The 10,252-nt window shown below is 45.1% G+C and overlaps 2 protein-coding genes across 3 annotated transcripts in view; both read right to left on the reverse strand.

Annotated features, from left to right (window-relative positions):
• Positions 1 to 2,642, reverse strand: part of mdm1 (Mdm1 nuclear protein) — a 7,881-nt gene extending 5,239 nt beyond the window's left edge. The window contains 9 exon segments of the mRNA XM_057022871.1: positions 1 to 41; positions 109 to 209; positions 370 to 531; positions 872 to 1,000; positions 1,073 to 1,143; positions 1,286 to 1,504; positions 1,649 to 1,774; positions 1,838 to 1,931; positions 2,444 to 2,642. The exon segment at positions 1 to 41 is cut by the window's left edge and continues 47 nt beyond it. Coding sequence (XP_056878851.1) covers positions 1 to 41; positions 109 to 209; positions 370 to 531; positions 872 to 1,000; positions 1,073 to 1,143; positions 1,286 to 1,504; positions 1,649 to 1,774; positions 1,838 to 1,931; positions 2,444 to 2,461 — 961 coding nt within the window. The 5' untranslated portion in view covers positions 2,462 to 2,642.
• A 170-nt stretch (positions 2,643 to 2,812) lies between these two features.
• On the reverse strand, positions 2,813 to 9,966 carry LOC130519413 (ras-related protein Rap-1b). Of its 2 annotated transcripts, none has more exons than XM_057022847.1 (8): positions 9,852 to 9,966; positions 7,913 to 7,983; positions 7,426 to 7,494; positions 7,021 to 7,077; positions 6,787 to 6,927; positions 6,252 to 6,395; positions 5,722 to 5,814; positions 2,813 to 5,652 (listed from the first exon to the last, which is right to left on the reverse strand). In XM_057022847.1, exons 2-7 carry the CDS (start codon positions 7,967 to 7,969, stop codon positions 5,728 to 5,730), a joined length of 555 nt encoding a protein of 184 aa, XP_056878827.1. In that variant the 5' UTR covers positions 7,970 to 7,983; positions 9,852 to 9,966; the 3' UTR covers positions 2,813 to 5,652; positions 5,722 to 5,727. The 2 variants fall into 2 exon arrangements, with proteins under 2 accessions (XP_056878827.1, XP_056878828.1); XM_057022848.1 differs by having other exon boundaries at positions 7,913 to 7,980; positions 9,852 to 9,927.
• Positions 9,967 to 10,252: the final 286 nt, after the last annotated feature.

Raw genomic sequence — 10,252 nt, forward strand, 5'->3', positions numbered from 1 at the left:
AGAGAGGAGAGCGAAAGCTGGACTGATACTCTGTCAACTTCCTGTCGAACACAGATGACGTCAAGGCCAAGACATGAAAAACTCATGAACGCAGACACAGAAACGCACCTGTGCAGCCTCTGCACCTGAGGAGGGTGCGTGGCTTTATTTCTCTGCTGTGAAGGGTCATTCTTCTGAAGGCGAGGCTTCTTCTTTGACCCCTCCCTCTTCTTGTTGGAGATAAAAGGGTGAAAAGACCTGCACATCTGTACTGCTACACGACTACTACTCTAGTAGTAGCACTTTCGTATTACTGCACCTGCAACTTTGACCGTTGCAGCCTCAAGTCTCTCAAATTTATGTATGTGTGTGTTTGTGTGTTTTACAAACCATGTGCATGTGAAACAGTGGAACCCTCTGAGCTTCCAGGTGTTTGTGGAGGCGGGGTTTGGCGGGTGGGATGTGGTCCTTGTAGCTCTGCCTGTACTCTGTTTCCATGCGAACATCGCTGTTCTTGAATGGAGGCACAGCTCTACGGCTGGAGTGCAGCACCTGCAGGAGGTCAACAGTCACCAAAATGCTGATCATCAATAAGGTAACCTCATTACAACTGGACAGAAGAGCTCCAGTTCTGATCAATAAACAGCAGGTTAAAACAGAACTTTGACGCCACCCAGTGGTCACTGAGTGGAGCTGCAGCTCAGTGCTGAACCCCGGGAGGCAGCAACCGATAAGCATCACTGATGGGTTCCAAACGTGACCAGTGTTTTCTGTTACTGGTTCAGTCCACTGAATACATATATCCTGCTCTCAAATCAATGATGTGTGAGGCTCAGATGAACGTTACGCTCAAACCTCTCAGCAACCAGGCACACAACCAGCAGCACCGTACCTGATCTGCAGTCAGAATTGGTGAGGCAGCAGCTCCGAGTTTCTTGCTGCCAAACTGTTGGTGGTACTCTGACGTGTGACCTCCTGACCTGTGATCACCTGAGGTAAGCCCTGCCTTCCACCTCAGAACCTGGGATGCAGAAAAGTCACAGTATGAGTGACCAGTGTTTTAGTCTCAGTTTAAGGCTAGACTGCTGCTCACTTGATTGGCTGAGGGCTGCTGTCCATCAGGTGGGTGGCGCTGTGGGCTGTGCAAAGTGTTGGACATGTTTGCTGTGGAGACAGAGGAACCAGACCAGTGAGGTTCGACCAGGACAGCTCCTGTTGTATCGGCACAGAATCGAGTCGAAACGCAGAAGGAGGTCATAGCCCCAGACAGGAAACAGCACAGTGACTTTGAGGTCAGGTGATCTACCAGACTTCTCAGCAGGTTCTGCAGCAGGCTCAGATGCAGGTTGCGGCTCTCCCACTGAATGATGTCCAGATTCTGGTTTAGGGTTCAGGCCCACTAGAGGTTCTTGTTCTGGTTCTGCATTAGGCCGAGGTCCTGGAGGAGTCTGTGGGACTGGTGGTCCTCCAGAAGATGTTGCAGGTTTCGGGTCCTTCCTGTGGAGGGAGCTTCCTTTTGAGTCTTCTGGAAAAAGACAAATAAAGAAATAACTCCATTAGCTTTATGTTACCAGTAATAAAACATTCATAGAAGGCACAATTATAAAAGCTGTAAATAAATAAACCACATGCTAATTTGTCTTGTCTTGGTTTCAGGACACGGTCCTACCTTTAGATGGCGCTATTCTAGGTGCCTGAGTGGGTCCAGGGTCTGTAGGAGCCAGCAGGGTTCTGCAGGACCCACCAGGCCCAACGAGTCTCCTCCGACGCTGCAGACATGGCTCCCTGCTCGCACCTGAAATATGATTTTAATGTACATTTCTCTGTGACATATTTCTAAGCAGAACAGACTTCTCACCCATGTGATCGGACCGTAAACCGGCTGATGGAAGGCTGCGGTGAGGAGACGCGTTTGTGGGACGAGGAACTCGGAAACTCTTCTGATATTCACTCTGCCGAACAAAACCACAATCACTTCACGATTTAATACCGTTACACCTCATCAGTCAACAATACTAATAACTCATGTCAACGTTTGAGACCTCCAGCAGACTCTTAAACATTGACTGTGGGTTGTTTTAAAAAAAATAGTGTTTAAGACTTGTGGAATCACCTGTACGGATATCAAAAACATATTACTATTATATTATATTACTATTATAGGTTATACATATTATAGGTTTATTGTATTTCCTTTGGTTGTTTACTCATGTCCTTGACAGACTGCTACATGTAATTACAACTGTATTAGCTCGGATAGTCATCTAGCGGTGATGGACGGGATTAGCTCAGATTAAATCACATTAATCTGGACTGTTCAGTCTCGTTCATAGTTCGGTGGTGAACTGGGTCGCATAGGTTTATTCGGTTCTGGTCATTTAGTCAAAACTTGTGCATTCACCGGGAATCTGCGGTACAAAGCTAACCTGTTGCTAAAGCCAAAGGCTACAACATTTACTTCTACCTTAAAACCGACGGTCATGACGACGCTGTGACGTAACGACGCGCGACATCACTCCACCGTCCTCGTGCCATCAGATGAGCTCGTTAACAAGTCGACAGAAAACGTCTCGTGAACGCAGCCGGCAGGTTAACCAGCCTTCCGGTCGCTAACCGGCGCTCGGCTTCTGCGAGGCGCCGCCGTTGTCATGGCAGCAGCTCAGCCTCGCGCGCAGACGCTTTAACGAGGCACAGGGCGGGGCCAATGACGTCACAGGGCGCTAATCTCGATATTTTTTATTGTCTCGATCTTTTTTATTGACTGAAAGTTTGGAAGAGAAGTCTGTAAATTAGACTTAAAATAAAAAAAGAGCCCAGAAACACTCCACACGGGTTGTTGGTATAAAATTGCACCACTTTTATTAATTAAGGCCTTTTAGTTTTTACTTGCATTTGGCTTTCCCCCTCTCGTTTTAGCACTGGAAGAAATCTCACAGCAACTGGGATGATTCAACGTTAATGTTAGTGGTTGAACTGGTTCCTTTAACATTTCACTGGTCTTCATGCCACACACAAAAAGAAGCATTTGCAGTGAAATCTTTTCTTTGTAAATTCATTATTTTTACTTTGTATTAGTCTGCAGCTGCTTCCATCACTTCATGAAAGAAAAGATAAGAGTGAGCTTAGCATAGCAGAGTGAAACTGCTAGGCTACCTCCGGTATAGTGGAATATTTTAAATCTTGGTGTTTATTTTGAACTTTTTCCCTCACTAAATCAAACATCTACCAATATGCTGTCAATATTTAGCATGTCATGATGCTAACGCTGACCAGTCTGACCGCAGCTGCCACCAGGCCTCCATCCGGTAAAACTCCGTCCACATTTCTGGTGAACATCCACCAGATGTTTTCCTGGTGTTTGTTTGTATTTATTTTAATATAATCCAGACAAAAGCATCAGTTTCTTGTGTTTATTCATCTATTTTAGTTTGTAATCTGATAAATGTGTCGTTTATTTCAAAAGGCCAAAACTAACAGATCCTGAGATGTAAAAATATATTTTATACTTCGGGCTATTAAAACAAAAAGTATTATATATAATGAAATGTTTGGAAATCAGTCGTCAAAGTGTCTTGGTTTCTTTACAGATTTACTATCCAAGAACTCACTATGGGGCAACATTTTCGCTTCTTTTGTGAAGAGCGGCTGGTTTTCTAGTCTGCAGTGGTGTTATCTTCTCTTCGGTCACCAGGTAACGGGTGTGAGCTGAATGTGAGGTCTGTTTGCAGCTGCAGCCAGATGGCATTACGAAAAGTGTTGCAGCATCAGATCACAATTGAGTAAAAAAACATCGACATGCTACATGACCCAACGTACCTGCAGGAGCAACAGAATATTGAAAACAGTACTTCTAAGTACTGCAGTACTCAACACTCAACAGCAGTACTCCCATTGACGCTCCCACTTTCTAAAGCCTTTCCGTGGCGGCTACTTGACAGGCTACACACCAACTGGCAGGGGCGAGGTTTCAGCCTCTACCTGCGCTGTTTGAGATCAAAATTTTAAGGTCAACTTTCTTCTTCAGCTGATGACTATTACCATCCAGGCATCAGTGCACATGCTAATGCATTCTCTCAACCTAGTGCAAGCTACATTGTTAGCACACACAATGGCACCCATGCGACTATGCAGAGGAGTTTGATTTGGCCCCGTTCACAGTTTAACATAAGCCGATCAGTTATAAATAATGTTGACCGCAAATCTGTCCGTTAATTCTGTATTTCCCTCTTTATGCGTTAATAGCATCATCATGACTAATAATACAATGGTAATAACACTTGCACAGTACACATCTTCCCTCACCCTGGGGCAACAGGGCCATCAGAAACTGGCCTAGTACAAGAACACACACACTCACTCACACACACACTCACAGTACTGGACTAGTGTGAGTCTGCTGTCTGAAGGCAATGTGTCTGCTGTTAGGAGCAGTTCAGACGCTAGCTGACTACACCTTTGAGCAAAGCATGTCTGCATGCAATTGTCATATATCTGTACGTCTGAAGTTATGGCATCATTAGCAACCACTTCCAACACACCAACACCAATGCAATGCATAAGTGGTTAGCCCTCATGCTAGCTCAAAACAAATGTAGCTTGCAGCAGTCCCAAAAGGTTACTGACCAATATTGACAAATAGAAATGTCATATTCGCATCTGGCAATTTACCTGACTGTTTAGTAAGGCTATGAGCCATCGCTTGGTACCATTAAACATTTCTAAGTTAATGTATTTGACTAGCTGCTATACTGATGACACAGTCCAAATCTCAACATACATCTAATTTACCTTGGGAAAACGGCTCCATGAACACACTTGTTAGCTTAGATTTCCCGTTAAATGTCCATGCTTTTGATTTGCTTCAAGGTCCAAAAAGGGCTACCAACTGTTGCTAACAGTCTCTTAAGGTACTCATTTAATGATAAAAATATTATTATGGTAGCTGGTTTGACAAAATCTTACTCAAATCAACAATATGCTAATATATTTTACAAAATGCTTAGAAAGAAAAAGTAAAAACTGTTCTGACAGCTAACAGCATGGTGAGCTAACTGTACGACCTGCTGCATTTCCCTAAGCTCCACCCCCAACCACCACCAAAAAAATAATAAAAACAAACATTAAATTGACTTTTATATCTTTTCACATGGTAACATATTATTAACAATAATCACTGGTTAATAACCACTGCATGTATCCACAGGTACTAAAAGCCACACACGCAAGGTCGGCCATGACAGGTGTGACATCACTCGGTAACCGTGGCAACAACATGGCTGACAACCATGTGCGACTGGCTCGGCACTGCTGGACAGCAAAAAGTAAAGAAAGAAAAGAAACATTGAAACATTGAGCAAAGAAGCCATTCCCCTGTGCAGAAGGCTGAGCAGAGAGCATGATGGGAACTGTAGTTAAACTGGGCAGTTGTTTGGTCTGCCCCAATTTCCTGCAACAGCAGAATCTTCGTCATCATCATCATCGTCGTCATCATGGCTGCTGCTGCAGTCTGTTCATGTTTGGTATCCAAGGCAACCGTCTCTCTCAGTGTGGTGGAATGATGAGGAAATGTAGTCATCATGAGGTCAGAGATGTCTGATGATGACAGGTTTCTGTGGCCAGCTGGAAGATGTGGCGTGATTGGTTGATTGACTGTCAGACAGGTGAGCTCAAACACTGGAGAGAAGAAGAAGAGAGTTTGTACAAACGCCAGAGTGCGTGTGCGCGTGTGTGTTGAGGACGCACCTGTCATTAGAGAAGCTGACAGTTGGACTTTTTGCGGGTTTTTCCTGGAACTGGACTCTTCCTGTTAATCTGCCGCACCAGGTCATAGAAGATCTGAGAGGGAAAGAGAGAGACATCAGCCAATCACAGCGCAGCTCCACCTGCTGCTTTGACACACCTGAAACAGGAAAACAGGGTATCTGTTGACTGTGGAACTGGCTGGACTGGCTAGTGATGCTGGTCAGGACCTCCTGAACGCCTGACCAACATCTCAACATAAGCCCGTTGCTCCAACTCATTCCTAGATGTTGTCAGGGCAACAAGAGTCAAGGAAATGTTTGCAGGAGTAACATTGAGAGCAACAGCAGTGATCCAGGGAGTCGGTCAGTCCGAACGGACCTCAAACTGGAGGAACTGGAGGCTGGATCAGTCTTGATCCTCTGGTGTTGAAGAAACACCAACAAGAGCCAGCAGAAGAACCAAACAAGCTCTGATTTATGTGGTTTTGTGTGTGTGTGTGTGTGTGTGTGTGTGTGTGTGTGTGTGTTCACCTCGTTGACGTTGATCTTGCTCTTTGCTGAGGTCTCCAGAAAGGCACAGGAGTTCCACTGGCGCGCGAGTCCAATACCTGACTCTTTGGCCACAACGCGCTCCACCTCCAGGTCACATTTATTCCCAACCAGGATCATTGGAACCTGCACCATCACAGAAGGAATTCACACTCACAACCACGTAAAGAGCAACGTAAGAAATCCAGACCATCATTTCATCTTTTCCAACATTCTGATCCAGGAAATAAAGTTAAGTCCACCGCAGTTCCGCGTCTGGCCAGCAGGCGTCTCCAAATATTAGCGAGTGCACTTGTGGTTTTAGCAGGTTGGAGATAAAACATGTTGTTTTTGACAAGTTGAACGCCTTAAGTGTGTGTTTTCTGTTTGTCTAAATACGTGGGGGCGAAACTTTCCAAACATTTGTTTTATGAGCCCAGAGTTTGATGTTGAATTCCAGTTTTTAACCAGCTGAATGTAATTTATGAAATTTTAGATTACGGTTGTAATTTACTCTGTGTGTGTGTGTTTGTCTTACGTCCTCGGTGTCCTTCACTCGGAGGATCTGCTCTCTGAGGTCCTGCAGGTCGTTAAAGGTGGACTGAGCTGTGATGGAGTACACCAGAGCAAAGCCCTGACCGTTCTTCATGTACAGGTCTCGCATTGCCGTGAACTGCTCCTATACACACACACACACACACTCACAGAGTCAGACAGACAGACAGACAGATGGACAGAGTGGACTCTAGGTCAGTCATGGCGACGTGCTTACTGTTCCTGCTGTGTCCAGGATCTCCAGCATGCACTGCTGCCCGTCCACCTCCACTTGCTGAGAACACAGAGGAGCCCAGAATAAACCTCATTTACCAACATTTGAGTGTTCAGAAAGACCCCGAAGACGCGCCACCACTCTCCAGAGTTAGTGTGTAACACACTAAAACAGCATATGTATGAAAAATGTTCTCATTTTAAAGACTTCGCACCAGCAGTTTCCGCTCAGTGAATATCAAGACTATTTTATGGATCCAACCCTTGTTTACGCCACCAGTTTATTTCTTGTGTTCTTCTGTGGGTTCATCACATTTTAACTTGGTTAAATCAACTTTGAATTTTGTAGCTTCTTACATTTTGTATCAGTGCTAAAATTAGCAGCAGAGCTAGCATGGAATAGTCTTACCTTCCTGTAGGAGTCCTCTATCGTTGGGTCATACTTCTCCACAAAGATTCCCTGTACAAACTGGACAGTCTGCACACACACACACACACACAGACAGACAGACAGGCAGAAGTAGGCCAGTGTTGTTAATGGCGCCTTGTGTCGCTCTATTGAAAGTCATTAGAATGGAAATAATGTGACAAGTCTCCATTTTATCATCTGGAGTAAAAAGACCTTCATTGTGTGACAGAGACAGACAGACAGACACAGTTTTCCCAGAGGAATTCTGAGACCTTTTCATCATCATCAAATACAACATCACACGTTTTAGCACACGAACATCTATATTTAAATGTTGAAGTAAGAAATTAAACAAACACGATTTTCTTTAGTCAGAAAATCTTATGAAAAGATTCAAACCGGATTCAGATATTAATAGATTACTGTTTCATTTGAAACAGCTGAATAATGTCTATGCTAACACACACACACACACACACACACTCACCAGTGCTGACTTTCCAACTCCTCCTGATCCCAGAACCACCAGTTTGTATTCACGCATCCTGGCTGTGTCTGCTGGGTGGGCGAGAGACACAGAGACACACAGGGTGAGAGAGGAGACCAGCCAATGACAGAAAAGCACTCACACAGGCTCCGCCTCCTGCCACAACACACCTGAAGCGGGGAAAATATGTTACACGCAAATAAGGAAGTTATAATTACCCAGAATACATGACAACAGAGAGGTCACGTGATCGCACAGCTGGTGGTGATGTCACAGCTGTCCAATCCTGCGAGTGTGTGTGTGTGAGAGGCTCTGTGAGTTACCATGGCGATAAGAGCACTGTAAGTAGTTTGTACTTTGTGTGTGTGTGTTTTACTCGTCACTGTCAAGAAACTATACATCTTAATGTTTTTGTTCATGTGATCAATGTGGAAAATACTGGAGTTGTGTCCATTTTTGAGCAAATTACCTAAATTTTGAGGTCATAGTAATTTGGGGGGGGGTTCATTTCCGACCCTCACACACCCCAGGGTGACAGACTTGTACATACAGTACATTAGGGGGCGGGGTCAGTAAATCAAACAGGAAGTTAATCACATGTATAATCTCACATAATCCAATTATATGTTGATTCATTCCAAACAATGTTTCGCAATCAAGCTACAAACGCGGATGGCATCGTCATAGAGACGACATGCCCGGCACGCGCCTCAGTGGTCGGCACATGCTAACGGATGCTAATTGAGGTTGGTGGGTTGCAGCTGGAGTTTAATCTAGTTTGACTTTTTCTGAGTACTTTTACGCCAGAACCACAGACGGCTCTGAAGTACCACTCCTGCTCTGCTATGATAACATTTCCACTGACACCTAACAGGATAATTCCGCCATTTCTCCCACAGAAAGACAACATTTCCGCTCTGAAAACTTTGGATCATCAAATGGCCTTGGATCATCAGAGCTGGAAGCTCAGAGGATGGACCAGGTGGAACAAAAGGGTCCTGATGTTTCTGAGGATCACTGTACAAAAGGAACTGGTGATCGTGTCACCTGATGGGAAACCATTTTCCCAACTAACACACAACTCCATCCAAGTAGTTAATCATTTTATGTTCTTTTTTCTTTGTTTTGGGGATTGTTTTTGTTGTCTATCAAGCAGTAACAGAGGAATACTCTAAGGAAGAACAAGGAGAATCAGGAACTTCGACTCTGGGCATCAGGATGTCTAAAAATTTCTGGAAACACCCAAATCTTTCACTGCGACCAAAATAGGTAATCAATGAGGGCGATGTTTCCAACACACCCTGAACGCAGCACGATGATCATCAAGTAAAGTTGGAGGATGGACACACACATCCCAGAACTAGGTGGGGCTTGTCAATACTGGTGTGTGTGTGTGTGTGTGTGTGTGTGTGTGTGTGTGTGTGTGTTGCTGAGAGTAGAACAGCAGAGGAATAAATCCCTTTGCACCCCAGCCAGCCTGGTCGGTCGGTCAGCTCTAAACTCTTCCCCACAGTTTTAATAAGTTTCTCTCTCGGAGCAGCGGGGGCTCCGCAGCTCCGGAGCCGCCTCACAACGTCCCCAACCCGGCCGCTCGACTCTGACAGGAAGGCCACCCACACACCCGCCTGCTCCTGCTGGGGGGAGCAGCTAAGCAGCCTCCCCGTGTTCTCCAGCAGACTGTTTCTAATATCAACAGTCCTTTCTGCCGGTCCGCCTGTCTGTCTGCCTGTCTGTCTGTTTGTCTGTCTGTGTCCACCGGTCGCTTCCGCAAACCCAGCCCAGCTCGGCACCGGCCTGTCTTCCCTCCGTGTCCGTCCCCGTCGCCGTGTCCCGGTTCCTCCCGAACAATACTACATTTACACACCGGAGGAAGGAGAGAGACGAAAAGGAAAAGAAGAGTTGGAAAGAGACGAAAGGAGAGAAAGGAAGCAGTACTTACTGTCATCCACCCGTCTGCTCCGCAGCTCTCTCTCTCCCCCGCTCTCTGTAGATGTCGCTCTACCCGAGCCGCTCCCTCCTGCTGCCTGTGCGCGCTGACGTCAAGTAACGTGGTGCACTTCCTGTCACGTCTTTCACAATAAAACCCCTACAACACTTTCTCAGAATTCGGAGAAAGATTTGATTTTTTTTTAAAATGTAAAACCAAATCCAAAGACACGTCAATTTAAATTGTTAAATAAAGTGTTAAATACAATAAAACTTAATGTATGGAACCGACTGCAATTTAACCTTCCCAGCATAAACGAACCATTAGGAAATGTCGAACATGTGTGTCGAACATTTGTTCTTGATTGTCCAGTTCGTCATTTACGTTTGTTGTTCCGGACTTTAAATTATATG

Source organism: Takifugu flavidus, chromosome 22 (assembly GCF_003711565.1).
Source record: "Takifugu flavidus isolate HTHZ2018 chromosome 22, ASM371156v2, whole genome shotgun sequence".
Taxonomy (NCBI): Eukaryota; Metazoa; Chordata; class Actinopteri; order Tetraodontiformes; family Tetraodontidae; genus Takifugu; species Takifugu flavidus.